Consider the following 16,213-nt stretch of genomic DNA (forward strand, 5'->3'; position numbering starts at 1 on the left):
ATTTTAGGGAACAGAAAATAAGAAAGCGCGAGTCTTTCCAAATCTGTTACGAAGAATAGATGTGATCTCCACGTGTACACACCTGTAATTGCTGAACACGTGGGGTTTTCTTGGTTTTTCGTATTCTTGAACGCATATATATACAAGACAGCATCCCAGAACTTTACACGCTAAATTCTAAACTGAAAGCCCGTGATCGTGGTAGGAAGAAAACGATCAGAATGTTGAAGCTTTTGGTTAGAGCAGCTAGGGTTTCAACTTCACGCAACCACAGTGGCTTTGCTGCTTTCAGTTTTTCTAGGTATCTCCTTCTACTTTCCCCTGGAATTTCACCATGGATTCGAGTTTGATCCTCGTTTAGTTTCTGAGATTTAACTTAATCGATTCGATACTCAGCCTGTTCTGTGAAACGGTTGAAATGTGCTCTTTGGAAATTATATTCTTTCGACGATAGACTTGGTTTCTCTTGTTAAACGATGTTAGAAATTTACATTCTTACATGCATTTAGGTTTCTCTCACCAGACAAGAGAAGAAAAATGATCTTGGAAATTTAATTCTTTCGACGATAGACTTGGTTTCTCTCGTTTAACGATGTTAGAAATTTATATTCTTACATGCATTTAGGTTTCTCTCAACAGACACGAGAAAAAAAATGATATTGTACTTTATGGTTAAGTCGTTTTCTGCTTACAACAGCGATGTATACGACGATTTTGAAATGTTAGTTCTGTATATAAAAATTAGTAACTAAGGATTTAGGACTAAGCCATTTAGTTTATCATTTCCTAAGCTGAGTGCTGTCCAGAAATTAACAAGGCTAACATTAGAAAATGTATTCATTGATTTATTTGTAACGTAATCACTCTTTCTTAATCTGCTATGTCTATTCAAACTGACTGGGTTAGATCATTTTTTGGAATTCAGGTCAAGAGCAACTGGAGCATTGTTTTATTTTATATTGTTTAGACAAATAACTCATAGAAATGCTAGCAAAGTCATTCTGTAATTTCATACATTTCACTTCTTGAAAATAAAATTTCAAAGATAAAGTAATAGCTTTAACTGGTAACTCTATTTTATTTCGTTTATTTTGTTTTACACTATCTGTTTATTACTTTATTTCATTACTATAGATTTTAAATTGTGTTTTTTGAGCGCTGAATTCATATTTTTACATTATGTAGTAGATGTGTTCATTCATTGCAATTTGCAACTGTAGAAGCAGAAGAGGTATCAGGTTCTAAGCCTGCTGAAGTTTTGAACCTGGGTATGCATCCTGACTTTTGATGTTTTTGTTCTTTGCATATAGGCATTAGTACCCTTATGAATGTCATAATACTCTGTGATAAATTTGGTGCTCCAAAATTTGAAAAGGGTTACCATCATAAAATGGGGTTAAATCCTTTTCCATCTACATTTTTCATGATTCCGCCTCCAAGGTGTCAAACCTGCTTATCAAGTTTTCTTTCAAATTCAAAAGCAGTTTGGTAAATATTATGTTCATCAAAGAATTTGAAATGTGATGGAAACGAAAGGATTCCTGAATGTTTTTCTCATAATTCTTCCACATATCAAAATCTAAATGGTACTGAGTGTTATTGTAAATTTCTGCACCACATATATATAAAGTACATTAATTTTTTTTTATCAAACTTCTTGTGCTGTGATTTGTTGGCTATCACTCTGAATGTATTATCTCCACTTTCAGTGCAAGGTAAATGGGTAGGATCTTCAAATTGGAATACAATTCTAGATCCCCTAAATGGAGACTCATTTATTAATGTTGCTGAAGTGGACGAAACAGGCATTCAGGTGCATCCCTGTAATGTATTATTTGCATTGTTAACTAATATTTATTTTGAAATATGTTCCACTGATTGCACAAGTAAAGAACTGCTGCTTAGTGAGAATTCAGCTCTATATGTTCAAGGCTGTATTCTTTTTATTCCTTACTCATCCCTCAAACTAAGAAATATAAGGCGTTTATTAGTCACCACCCACCAGACCTGTTTTTTTGAATAAGAGGTTCAAGTTCAACCCTTAAACCTCTGTTTGTGAGACAGGGTTTCTATCACCTTGTGAAAAATGGAAAGAAATAAATTTCTATTTGAAGGCTATTTATGATTTTGTACTTGATTGGAATTCAACAGTAGTTTGATATTGACTAAATTTTTCCTTTTGTTTGACTTATCAGCCCTTTGTGGAAAGCTTGTCCAGCTGTCCCAAACATGGTGTACATAATCCTTTTAAGGCACCAGAGAGGTAGGTGCAGAGATTCCTTTGTATCTCTTCTTCATTTTCTTTGTAGAAATAGAAACATATAAAAAAAAATTTGTTGGATTTATTTATGTTTGTCTTGGTCAAAATGAAAAAAAATGATGGGATCCTCATCCTACAGTGTAATGCTTTACGTTGTCTATTATAGGACTGTTGCCCTAATGGCATTTTGCTGCGGAGTTATGCATAGGGGGATGATACAGCATTTTTGGTATTTTTGTCTTGATTAATCCCAGAGGTTACAGCATTTTTGGTAAATGATACAGCAGTTTTCTGGATAGCGAATAACATGACAAATTAGTTGATTTTCTTTTGAAACGGAAACGTGATGTGATTTTCAGATTATTAGTTTGTTAGGTGTGATTGGAAATGCGTAGGGGTGTTTCCATAATTCCTGACTTACCAATGGTTGGAAGGTAGAATGAACTTCGTAGCCGATTGGTTTTGAACTTCTGCTAAGAGGAGTAGCTAAAATACATGGAACCCTGGTATTCGAAAGCCACCTATGATAAGAATGAGAATAAATAAACTTTCTAATGTCACAGCTTTCATTTTCACTCCAAAAAAGCAACTGAGTTGGGCATTTTAGTTACTAGTATTTTATGCATTAGAGCATGATATCAATGCTCATGCTCTTATTTTGACTATCTTTATGAAATTTAATTTGGTTTTTGCTATAAATGTTTTGCAGATATCTCATGTATGGAGATATATCTACTAAGGCAGCTCACATGCTATCACTTCCTAAGGTTTCAAATTCAAGAAAGATTTTTTAAATTTTATCGTTATTCTTTTAATGTTACTTCATTATGTATTGTTCCCTATTGTATTCAACGTTAACTTTTCTTTAATTGGATGCTTTAAATAATTTATACTACATGGCCTTCAGGTTTCAGATTTTTTTACAAGGTTAATACAAAGAGTTTCTCCAAAGAGCTACCAGCAGGCTTTTGCTGAAGTGTACGTGACACAAAAGTTTCTGGAGAATTTTTGCGGGGATCAGGTATATCAAAATAAGACATGCTAGTGCTAAATAAATGAAAATATGCCATTCTTTGTATAGAACGATGGAAGAATCTAAATTACACATTGACTGATAGATATTAATCAATTTCCTATCTTTTGTTGATGCTTAGATTCCTCATTAGTGAAAGAAAAGAATTTAACACTGATTTATGCACATGTGCAGAGACACTTACACATAAGCTCACAATTCCTGTTATGATTTTTTCTTTGTTGTTTCATCTTGACAGGTTCGTTTCCTAGCAAGGTCTTTTGCCGTACCTGGAAATCATCTTGGGCAGCAAAGTCATGGTTTTCGTTGGCCATATGGTCCTGTAAGTCATGATTATAATTGATATGCGTGATATACTGTCATACTATGTCCTAAAGGCAAAAAAATGAGTCTGTCATTCTCTCATAAACAGTGCTTTGTTTTGTGTATCAAAATTATCAATTACCTTGTGGTCACACAAGTCAGTTTATGAGTAATTGGTTAAGTGTGCTCTAAGGGATGGAAGGAAGAAAAATAAAAGTAACTGTTCCAATATAAAACCTAGTAAAATATAATAATTCTGTGACTTCAAGTTATTATTAAAAAGGTGGATTATGGTGTAACTGTTAGTATGTGAATAAAGACTTGATGACCTTGGCAGGAGTTGCTGATTTCCCTTTGGTTCTTTAGGTCTTTTATCCCAAAAAGGAAAAAAAAAGAACATTACATAGAATTTCAGTAAGTTACATATGATAATATTGCAAAACCCTGGATTCAGGTATTCTTACGTACTAGAAAACTTAAGTCTTTTATGAGGTAAACTCTCTGATTGCTATCTTTGATCAAAGGTAGATTTTGTCTTCTACAAAAAAGTTTATGCTTTATAGATGTGACTTGACTTCTACTTAAGAAGAGACATTAAAAATAATGAGACGCTTTCTTATTTTGAATTGAATTTTGCTTAGATTAGTGATGCAATGTGGAGAAGTTTTAGAGTTTTTCTTGAGTGCCTGATTTAGACTTTTTTTAACACTATAAACACTCACCTTTCACTCCTACTGTAATCTTAAAGCTGAAATTCTGTTCTGTAGGTGGCAATTATTACTCCTTTTAATTTTCCCTTGGAGATTCCCGTCCTTCAATTGATGGGTGCACTTTATATGGGCAACAAACCAGTCCTTAAAGTTGATAGCAAGGTGAGTTCTTTGGGCAATGATTTTGGGATACTTTATGACATTGCATCTAATTCAAAATTCATACAGGACTAGCTTTAAGGCTGCATTGAATATTAATTGCAATCAATTATGATGAAAATAGTTGTGATGCGAAGTTTTTATAGCTGTGTGCATTTATGTGTGTTAGGGAGGGGTTCATGCCTAAAGAAACCATTGTATTTATTACTTTTTCACATTCTTGTTTTGGCCCTTTCAAACTGTTTGATTTCTGAAATGTTAATCCTTCTAATTCTGAGTATTTTTTACTATTGTTCTAGGTGAGCATTGTCATGGAACAAATGTTGCGCCTGCTTCATACCTGTGGCTTACCTGTGGAAGATGTAGACTTCATAAATTCAGATGGAAAGATAATGAACAAGCTGTTACTGGAGGTTGTTTGTTCATCCAATGGTTTGATTTTGTATTACATTCATGATTCTATTTGATGATGATCTCAATGTTAACTCATATTGACCTCTATTTATAATTTTGTCGGATGATATTTGTACATGGTTACATGTTCCTTTTGTAATATGATATCGGATCATGAAGTAGTATTAAATTTACAGGCAAATCCACGAATGACCCTTTTTACTGGTAGCTCAAGAGTGGCTGAGAAGTTGGCGGTTGATTTGAAGGGCCGTGTTAAATTGGAAGATGCTGGATTTGACTGGAAAATACTGGGTCCTGATGTCCATGAGGTTTCTTACAAAATATTTTTGGATATCATAAAGGCACTAATTCAATTTCAGTTCCATAATAGTTTCTTTATGGTTTCTTGGTTCAGGAAGATTACACTGCGTGGGTATGTGATCAAGATGCATATGCATGCAGTGGTCAGAAATGCTCGGCCCAATCATTATTATTTATGCATGAGGTTTGTCACATTGGATATCTTGCAAACTTCATTCGTGATTAAATGACCCCAAGAACTACTGTGAAAATGTACATCGGCTTAGTACTTTATAAAATGCACTTATGTATTGTTTTTACTAACTTCACGGCCTCAATCTCTCTGGTTCAGAACTGGTCTAAAACTTCCTTGCTATCTAAGATGAAAGATCTTGCTGAAAGAAGAAAGCTGACAGACCTGACAATCGGCCCAGTCCTCACAGTAAGTATTAGATGTCTGTCATTTTCCCTTTTAGTAATTGAACTTGGATATGACATTTAAAGTTGTTTTTGTGACAATCTATGATGGATAATATATGCAATGTTATCAGAACTGGACGTACCATCAGCTGTCATGGTACCAAGTCAATATAGTACCTGTTGAACCAGTAGGCCGTTGCTTAAACACATGAACCGATATTTATTAAAAATATAAATTGTGGAGAAAATTTAGTTATATAAATTGACTGTCATATACTTTCCAATCAAATGTCTTAGCTTGGTGGTTATAATTCCTTTTACATTGTCTAGAACTGGTGTTTGTATCTCACTCCATGCACTAATTTTTTACTTCAAATTTTAGAATTTAAAATTTGATTCTCCCTGGAGCCGAGTTAAAAGAAGTTGAATGCAATTCCCCTTTGAAAGACAAACTGAATTATATGAATGGATTTTATGTATGTGCAATGTAATAGTTTCAATTGTCATCCTTTAATCCCTTTACTTAACATTTACAAAATGCATAAGCTATCCGTGCTTTTCTGTAATGATTAAAGAAGGGAGAGAGGTGAGGTGAGTGGGAGGAAAACATAATAAGGGTCTGCTTGCAGGTTAACTACCAAATGTCGCCAGCTCTGCCATTGATTTAGACCCGTCTTTAGAAATTAGTACATTAATTCGACATTACTAATAAATGTCTAACCTTAGTATATTCAAAAAGAAATTATTTTTTGGAAAACTGTTTATATCCAAATAGGATGTTCTGATATTTATTTACTGTTTAATTTACTTGATTTGGAGTTCTTCATGATTTTTCATCTTATATGTTGCAGGTTACTACTGATTCAATGCTTGAACATGTCAATAAGTTGCTTGAGATACCAGGATCAAAGCTGCTTTTTGGAGGTCGACCCTTGGAGGATCATTCAATTCCGTCTATTTATGGTGCAATTAAACCAACAGCTGTTTATGTTCCTCTTGAAGAAATTATGAAGGATAAGAATTTTGAGCTTGTGACAAAAGAAATATTTGGACCCTTTCAGGTACGGAAAAGGAGACTAAATATATGAAAATAAAGTTTGCAGATGCATATTTGAAAAAAAAAAAGTTTATTCTATTGCTACGTAAATAATTTTTTTTATATTTTTTCAGATTGTGACCGATTACAAAAATAGTGAACTATCAGTTGTATTGGATGCTTTGGAAAGAATGCATAACCATTTAACAGCTGCTGTAGTTTCAAACGATCCTTTATTTTTACAGGTAAGAATTTGATCAGATTTTTAATGTATGTCCCACTCCTATCAATTGCTCATTTTAATCATGAAATCATTAACTCCTCGCGTTTTCATATGTGATTCATGAAATAAAATTATAGAGGTTTAGACTATTGGACTATTTATCTATACTGCACATATGTAAAAATATGTTCTGTATAATAGATCAAATTGCCTGCAAGATTTTGTGGTAATTAGAGTTCAACTCCAAAAGCTTAGATGACTTGTCTGCCGAGCACATAAATAAGTGTGATATGAAATTTTCTGAAACATTATCATGATTTGCAGGAAGTTATTGGCAAGTCGGTAAATGGTACTACTTATGCTGGTTTAAGAGCAAGAACAACTGGAGCACCGCAGAATCACTGGTAATTTGATTTTTTTTAAAATTATTTTACTTGTGAATAAATAATTAATGATGTTTTGTTGAAACTAATAATTTCATTACAGGTTTGGACCCGCTGGTGATGCAAGAGGTGCAGGAATTGGAACACCAGAGGCCATAAAACTTGTATGGTCTTGTCACAGAGAAGTTATCTATGATTATGGGCCGGTGCCAAAGAATTGGGAAATTCCTCCATCTACTTGAAAACAAATTCCTATGATAGGAATAGTAGGAATGCAAGACTAGGATTCTATTTGTGGCAGAAACATTGAGATTAAGATTGTAAGTTAGGAGGAAGTATGTTAACATGTATGCCACAAAACCCTCAACATTTTTAGATTTTTCAATAAATTTATGGAAATTGAGTTTTGATTAGGGTTTTTTTATTACTAATATATTATTGTGCTTATCATTGATTGAGGTTCTGACATGATAAAATGAAGCAACTTCTATTGATGCCAAACATACTTGAATAAATCATGAAAAATCAGCTTGAATTTTAATTGATTATTGTCACAATCTCATATTTTATTATCAACTATCAATATATGTATAGTGAAATCAAAATTTAATTATTTCTCATTTTAATTATCATCAAATTGAAGTTGATGAATTTATGATAAATCATGTTATATCATTCCATGGATAAAAATTATTTCTTGAGCTCAAAATTTAAGTGACCATTTATGGAACACCTCCTATTCTGAAACTATCCAAATAAATCTGTCAAAAATAATTTGAATATTTCGAAAACACACATAAATGTAAACCAACCTTACCAACTACTTCTTAATATGTTTTTTTTTAAGTTGTGACAACTTTATTCTTTAAACTATTCACCTATAAAAGAAGTACCCACTCTTACCTGGAGCCAATTTAAAATCATATTTTCTATTGATCAACACCTTCTGCATCAAATTGATTGAACCACCAACTTTGAATTTCATTATATTTTACTATAACACACTTTTATTGTAATAAAATAATCATGTATCTTTATAAGTATATCCTTTCTTATTTTTAATAATATAAAGAACCCAAAGAAATTTAATTTTTTTATACCAAAAACCAATTTCAACTACGAAGACAAGTTGTGTAAATTGTTGTGAGGCTAAGTCTTACTGCATGATGATTGAATTAAAAAATCTCAACCTATCCAAAAGTTCTAAACAATATACACAACTTCAATAGAACTGAAGATGTTACATTCGAACAAGATGTTAATATTTTATTAAAGTCATTATATTTAAATACGACAAAGTAAAATTAATTAACAAAAGTTATCATTGTTATATTCCATTTTTGTTGATTAATTTTGTATTGAAGACGTGCATTACTTTTCCTTAAAAAGATGAAGTCGTATTTCTTATTCACAATTTCAATCAATCAACAACTACTAGTTAAACAAGGCAAAGCCATGTACAATAAACATCGATGAAAATTTTACAATTAAAGTTATTTTTACATCTACGTCTTATTTATTGATTTTAAGTAGGGGTGGCAATATAGTGAACCCATCTTGCATAGGCCCGTCCTGTACTTGACTCGCTTGTGGGCTGATTTTTCTAGCCCGCATAAGAGTTGGTTTGTAAAGAAATATTTTAAAAAAATTAAATAAAACTTTTGAATTTATATTTATTTAGATGCATTATGTAAATGTTCTCATAATATTATTTTCATGAGACATGCATAGTAAGATGTTATTAGAAATTTCAGAATATGAAATATAAGGCTACATGAAGAAAATATGGAGGTGCAGAAAAAATGTATACATTTTAAAGTTATGTGGGGTGAGCCTAAGCGGGCCGGTGGGTTAAAATAAGTAACCTGACCCGTGTTTTTTTCAGCGGGCCGCGAGCCAGCCTGCTCAACCCACACACTTTGCCACTCCTAATTTCAAGGTCTAACTAAAGTAGTGTTTGATAAACACAACTTTTCTTATATAAAATTATACACACTAAATACGAATTACTTGTTTTTATATTTTTTAAAAATTATGTTTATTATAGTAATTTTTTTACAATATTACGCTAAAATGGTAAAAAAAACAATGTTATCATAATCAATAAACTATTATTATATTATTAACATGGTTAAAATTATCACTAAAATAACCCACCATATTAAAAAGTGAACTTTAAACTTAACTCAACATTATAGAATCGACTTATAATGTGAGGTTTGCACCTATTTATATATTATGAAATATTTTTTTATCTATAGTTGATGTGAGATTTCCAATACTACCACTAATGTGTTAAGTTAAATTTAATGGTATTTTTTTAATGATAATTAAAGTATATTTTTTTTTAAATTATGTACTCTACTAATATATATTCTTTTCAATATGTTATCGTCATCTCTTTAACATTAAATTTTAAATTTTCTTCAAAATTCAATAAATTAAGTATTTTTTATAGTTTGTTTGATCAAGAGTGTCAACGTAAATAATTGACTTGAAGATAAAATAATAAAAAGTAAAGTAATTTGATTTGATGAAAAAATAATAAATTTAATTAATTTTTTATTAATAAATGTGATTAATTTGATTGAATGAATGAAGACTTGATAAAAAAAAATTATGCACATTAGTAGAATAAATTAACTATATCTTTTAATTGTTATTTATAATTTTATTAAATAATTACTTCTTATGAAATCATACCACAATTTATTCTTATCAAATACTAATAAAAGATCTTTTGATTGTTTACTATATTACATAATTATTTTATTTTATTTCTATCAAATAAACTATAAATCCTTTATTTTATTTTTATCCCTCTTTATTCTCTTTCCTCAATGTAAACAATCTTATTTTTTTTACTTCTATGATAATCCAAACGCACTTTTTAATAAGTAAAAAAATTTCCCTAAATAAAAACTCAGCTCTGATTTTAAAAAATTCTGAACTTATAACTAGAAGTCATTTTGAATTGCGCCTAAACATATAAAACTACTAAAGACCTGAATGGAATGTTTGATATGAGGATATCATAATTAGTGATATCAAATTTAAACAGGGTAGGGTTATCTCAAGTATGAGAAAATAAAGTAATATCTCAAAAATAATAATTAAACTTGCTAAATTATTGAAATCTAGCTAGTTACCTTTTAATCAAAATTATAATGCATATCTCCTCAATATATAGAATTATCAAAATAAATAAAAAAACATAAAACAAAAGTAAAGTAAATAAAAATATAAAAAATAATAAATATAAATAACAACAACAAAATAAACATACAACCTTAAAAACATTATTACAATAAGCAACTTAAGACTTTATAAACTATGAAAAATATAATTTGAGGATCCTTAAAATTATATACAACTTTTGATGTGATGAGTTTCAAAATAAATATATATAATAAAAAATAATTGATAAGAAAATGATAAAATAAGAAGAAGAGAGGTTTCTTAGTGTAGGTTACATGAAAAATATACAAGAAGTTTCTCTCATAAATTACACAATCTAATTAGGTAGGATATTAATCATGAGATTATATTATTATTAAAGTAATTATACATAATTGATGCAATATCGTATAATATTACATACAATAATTGCATATAATTTAATAATTATTATTTTTTTAATATAATTTGAAATTAAATAATATAAAAAAATAATATTAATGAGAGTTGTAATGTGATGATATAAAAAAGTGAATTGTCCATCTATCATTACCCATAAACTATTATGTTATTAATTAAAAAAAAAAATACAGAATAGAACATTAAATAAATGATACAAGTTTAAGCAATTATAATTATAACTATGATTACAAAATATCAAATATAATATTTTTTATAATAAATTTGTTACAAAATGTAAAAGAATATTTTGATTAATTAATATTTTTCCCGTTTAATTAACATATGCGTATATAACTTTTAAAGATTACAAAAATGAAAAAATATTTAAAAATAAAATGATTATTGTAGATTAAAATGACAAAACCCTAAATCCTGGCATCGCAACAGAGAGGGGAAAGGCTGTTCCACCATTTGGTTCTTATTGCCGACAGAGAGGAAAAAATAGTCGCTCCTCCGTTTTGCTGTTCTACTTTGGTCTCTATCAACTGCCACCTTTCTTCGGATTCCTTATAGTTTTCTTAATCTTATTTTCAATTCTTTCTGTATCTTCCTCTATTCCGCTTTCTTCTGTCAACGCCCGTCAAATACCCTTCCAATTGCGCCTGTGACTGTTGCAGAGGTAACTCTTTATTCTCCGTCTCCTCAAGCCTTGTTCTCTCTGGTTCTTAATGAAAAGTTTCGATTTTTATTTTCATCCTGTGCTTGCGTTCTATGTGTTTGTGTTAATGCTCGTGGGTCTTTGACATTGCCAAAAGGTTGTTGCTGGTGATTCAGTCCTTTTCATCTGGCATATGTAATTCTGATATTTATATTTACCTGGCTTATTGGAGATTCAACTCTTTTCTATTATCCCTGGTCATCTAGTCTGTTAAATCTGTATGATACAAAAGTTTTAGTTACAGATAGTTTATTTTCACTAAAAATAAATTTGTTGGAGGGCATTGCCTAGAGTGTTGTACATGTATTAGTTCTCCTTTATTTTAAAATAATTCTTGTCTGTGGGAGCCTCTTGACCTGATAAATATTTATTATCTCACTAACCTGCTTGTATAGCAATATGGACAGTAATTGCATATATTGTATACACACTGGGTGCATGATCAAAACATACTAAAAAGAACTATAAGATATTGTGGTGTGGTGGTAAGGTAACTATTTTTCCTGTTCTTTTTATTTGGAGTTGAAAAAATCAATTATGCTAGGGCATATGAGAAATATTCGAAAAAAAAAATGTTTTTGTCGTGTGACTTAGTGAGACAATTGACTTGGTTAATTACTTAGGTCCCTTTTACTTCTTTGGAGAAATTAAAAATGGTCTACGATAATTCGAAGTTTTAAAGTTCCATCTTTTTTTAAAATAGTCCCTGTCATCCTATGATGGTAGGGTGGATTTAGGGACTTTTTATTTTTGGTTATTGCACATGATTCCATCCCATTTTTAGCAGTGAAAATAAATATGTTGAACTTGGATCCCTTTAAATTTAGATAGATTCGTGTGTAGTTCTGACACCAACAGTTGCGGCCGTAGCAATCGTGTTATGAGCTTCTGATTGTAACTACTAAACCATACCCTCTTTCTCTTTAGCTTTCCTTGAGTTTGGATTCTGTTCTGTCATCTTATTTACTGTACTGATTCGTTGGTTTCTAACGATTGTTACTTAACAGCTTTTGATATGTCATTCAATGCCACCTTCACTACTTATTAGAGATTCTATATGTTTAATTTTTTTTTCTCAACCATATAGTAACTGTTTTTATTTCTGCTGATAAATAGAATGAATTCCTTTTCTGTATAGTGTCCTCAGGCTGAGTGTTTGAGGTTTATTTTTCTGTTTGCTTTGCAGGAATCTGGAAATTTCAATCATGACTTTGTTAGAAGTAATTAAGGATGCTTCAATCAATTCAAAACCGCTTGATTTACCTTTGGACTACCCAATTGTTCTGAACCCAGACAGTGTCTTACCCAAGTTAAAGGCCGAAGTTAAAGAAGAATCTTCTTCATCACTCGTAAGGCCCCTTATTGGGTGGCATATTCCGCTAACTGATGCTGAGATCATTGACATTAACAAAAAGTTCTTTACAGAGCTGAATGCTAAGCTCACAAACACTAATAATTTGGATAAGGATGAATTTATTAGTAGTTTGAATTCTTATATGAAAAACATCAGGGACACAGTAGGAGTTGTGATTGAGGTTGATTCATCCAGTAGTGATTATTACAATATTTTAATTGATAAGCTTGGAGTATACATGGGTAAAGATGTTGTTGGCCTGGTATTGAATGGGTGTGTTTCTTTGGAGATTTGGGAAGTGGTTGGGGCTTTGATTATTAATGGTATTATTGAGCATTCTTGCTATTCGAACCTGATCACCAAGTTAGTGGAAAAAAAGCGGTCTGATTTGATCTGTTTGTGCATAAAGTATGCTTTCGATCTTGGTTCATCAGAAATACTCACCATTTTCCGGTTTTTTCTTTCTCCATCCAAAGATGCTTATGACAATATTGTAAGTGTGAAGAAGGAGTGGGAGAGGCAAGCGGTGTTAGCGATCGGGATTTTAAGTGGTAGCAAGTTGAAGAGGAAGAAATTGCTTATGGCAAAGGAGGCTTCCATTTTGCTTATGATGGCATATGATGGTTTCTCTGCGTCTGAGACTTGTTTGCATTATCTGATTGCATCATCCAACATCAATGATGTGATGCTATCCCCTTCATTCAGTAAGTTGAATGGCAAAGAATTACTAAATTTGATTCGTTATTTAGCCAAGTGGTTGAAGAAATATGAGAGGTTTCCTCAAGCAGGACCATGTCCAAGAGCCTCATCAGTTTTGCGTTTGGAGGCTTGCGATTGGGTTCCTAAACTTGAAGATGTTATAAAATGCCTTGGGTTACTGCTAGATGAGAAATTTTCTTCATTGGTGTTACATCCACTGTTTCACGAGGAGCTGAGATCAATTGAAGGAGTGGTTAGTTGTTTAACTGCTGAAGCCAAATTTTGTCACTTGATAGCTGATGCAGTGGACAAACTAAAGATCAAAGACGAAAATTTGTAAGTCTCTTCTGAAGAAGATTCATCTGATTTGTTTTTTCGCATCTTTGCTAATGATGTACCCGTACATGAACAATGGTCAATGAGCACAAATCTTTATTTTTGTATCATCTACAAAATACGTCGATAGAGACCAAAACACAACTCCTCGTCCTAATTATCCAGGATGTGTATTTTTGTGGTTAAGGATCATGATTGTCATTTCGTTTGGAGATGCATGTCTTCACACAATCTATCTTTGATATCCAGAAAAATGTTATCTTGAAAAGTGCCTTTTGTTTGTTTTATTTATTTATATTAGGATTCTATGTCCGTATATAATACTGTTCGAAGATGAAATAGGAAACCAATATCAATTGGTGATTACCAACCTTTAGCAATAGCAGTAACTTCGTAATATTAATACCATGATTTAACCTTTTTCTGAGTCACTTATTTGGTATGTGTATGCCTTGCTTTGTGATGCATATAATTTTTTTTGTGATCCACATTTCTAGTGTCACATTATGACTTGCGAGGGAGTTTTTGTATGTATGTTGCCTCGGCACAAAGCAACAGAAGGAAGGTAAGCTGAAGTGAGGTACGCCTCACAAATAATGAACTAACTGTATGGTAATCCGTTGAGATGAGTAAAAAAAGAATTGAGAAACTATTTCTTATGTTAAATATAACAATGAGTCATTTGCAGACTGTATTAATAAATTATTTTTCAAACTTAATTTAATTTGCCATAATTATCTTATTTAGGGAGTCAATGAATTTTTAAGAGTAAATTTTATTATTGTCTGTTACTTTTTAACCCAAGTTTTATGTCTTATTTCAGTGAAAATGCAAGAATATATATTATATTTGGTACTATATATTAGAGGAAAATTGGCATGAACATATTTTAACTTTATAATGTAATTGAATTTTTGGAGAGAGACATATGCAACAATTATTTAGTCTTTATAGACTACTAATTAATCTTTTTCCGGACAAATAGACTCCAACATGTATTAAGGATTGACCTTGATTTTTATTCATAACAGTCGCACTAAATAGCTTAAAGAAACTACTTAAGCTAGGTTTTCAAATCTTTTACAGATAAATGCAGTTAAAAGGTAATAGTAAAATCATTCATATTCCTCTTCAATCTCTGGTACCCTTGCTAAAACTGAACCATGATATTTCTGTTTTCAATGATTAGGAACAATAATAACATTTCAATTTTCAATTGCTTAAAACAAAATTTAAAATGATATTGATTCCACAACTTCTTGGTTTTATATATGTAATAGATTTGGTTTTACATTTTTTAAGGGGTTTATAACTACTTATACCCTGATCAACCAAAAACTACATCCCTTGACATTCAATATTAGATTCTAAGCACATACGTTTGTTTTTGTTAAGATAGGATTTATAAATAAGAGAAAAACTTTGATGATTTATGTTTGAGAAGCTCAAAATATTACTCTATTTGTAAATTAAAAAAGAGAGTATTTACTTAGTTTTATATTCAAATATTGTAGTTGAAAATAATAATTAGAAAGTGAAACTTATTAAAGTTAATCAATTATTCATTGATAAGATTGATTTTCTATTCAATAATATAAGTTAATTCTATCTTAATTATTTGACAAATAAGTTGTCTTAACATAGGATAATACCGTAGAATTATAAAAAATTAATGAATGTTTATGTTTTTTAAAAAAGTAATATGCAACCTTGTTTTATGTTCATCTAGTCATCATAAATTAACATGTACAATAAATTTATTGACTTTTATAATAATTATTTTTAAAATAGTACAAAAATAATTTTTTTTGGTGAATTTAGTCGTTCAAATTGTTACTATTAGTGAAATTCTCTTTAAAGTTAAGGAAATGATATCTAAAATTGTAAATTATATTGGTGTTTTTGACATAGTAACGGGCAATCAAATTAGTTTCTGAAATTTAGAAAAAAATAATAAAATGGTTATTGAAATTGTAAATGATATATTAATTTAGTTCCTTTGTTATTTATTGGTGTCATCTAATTTAATGTTATTAAAAAATGAATTGATATGTGAAGTGTTATAATTATAGTGACTTATTTATAATTTTAAATAGAGTGAAGAATATATTAGATTTCAAAGTTGTAATTGGTTTATCGATCTTTCATAGTACTTTTATTTTTCTTTTGCACTACATTACTGAAAAAAAATTAACTAACATTTTACTTTTTTCATCAGTGAGATTGTTGTCCGAAGTTCAAATCATTGGTTTATGATATATTTATTTTGTGTGAATTGTAGATTTTTCAACTCCAACTTTGTGTCAT

At 30.5% G+C, this 16,213-nt stretch overlaps 2 protein-coding genes across 4 annotated transcripts; both read left to right on the plus strand.

The window, feature by feature from the left end:
- Nucleotides 1-7,633, plus strand: LOC137807786 (delta-1-pyrroline-5-carboxylate dehydrogenase 12A1, mitochondrial). Of its 3 annotated transcripts, none has more exons than XM_068608578.1 (16): nucleotides 1-301; nucleotides 1,186-1,268; nucleotides 1,710-1,813; nucleotides 2,196-2,263; nucleotides 2,970-3,027; nucleotides 3,168-3,281; nucleotides 3,532-3,615; nucleotides 4,364-4,468; nucleotides 4,765-4,878; nucleotides 5,056-5,187; nucleotides 5,274-5,363; nucleotides 5,511-5,600; nucleotides 6,430-6,639; nucleotides 6,749-6,859; nucleotides 7,162-7,241; nucleotides 7,324-7,633. In XM_068608578.1, exons 1-16 carry the CDS (start codon nucleotides 222-224, stop codon nucleotides 7,460-7,462), a joined length of 1,662 nt encoding a protein of 553 aa, XP_068464679.1. In that variant the 5' UTR covers nucleotides 1-221; the 3' UTR covers nucleotides 7,463-7,633. The 3 variants fall into 3 exon arrangements, with proteins under 3 accessions (XP_068464679.1, XP_068464680.1, XP_068464681.1); XM_068608579.1 differs by having other exon boundaries at nucleotides 32-301; nucleotides 1,189-1,268; XM_068608580.1 differs by having other exon boundaries at nucleotides 168-301; nucleotides 2,427-3,027.
- A 3,570-nt stretch (nucleotides 7,634-11,203) lies between these two features.
- LOC137807787 (uncharacterized) lies at nucleotides 11,204-14,174 on the plus strand. Its single transcript, XM_068608581.1, has 2 exons — nucleotides 11,204-11,478; nucleotides 12,704-14,174. Exon 2 carries the CDS (start codon nucleotides 12,723-12,725, stop codon nucleotides 13,908-13,910), a length of 1,188 nt encoding a protein of 395 aa, XP_068464682.1. The 5' UTR covers nucleotides 11,204-11,478; nucleotides 12,704-12,722; the 3' UTR covers nucleotides 13,911-14,174.
- Nucleotides 14,175-16,213: the final 2,039 nt, after the last annotated feature.

The sequence above is a fragment of the Phaseolus vulgaris genome, chromosome 3 (assembly GCF_000499845.2).
Source record: "Phaseolus vulgaris cultivar G19833 chromosome 3, P. vulgaris v2.0, whole genome shotgun sequence".
In the NCBI taxonomy this organism is placed as follows: Eukaryota; Viridiplantae; Streptophyta; class Magnoliopsida; order Fabales; family Fabaceae; genus Phaseolus; species Phaseolus vulgaris.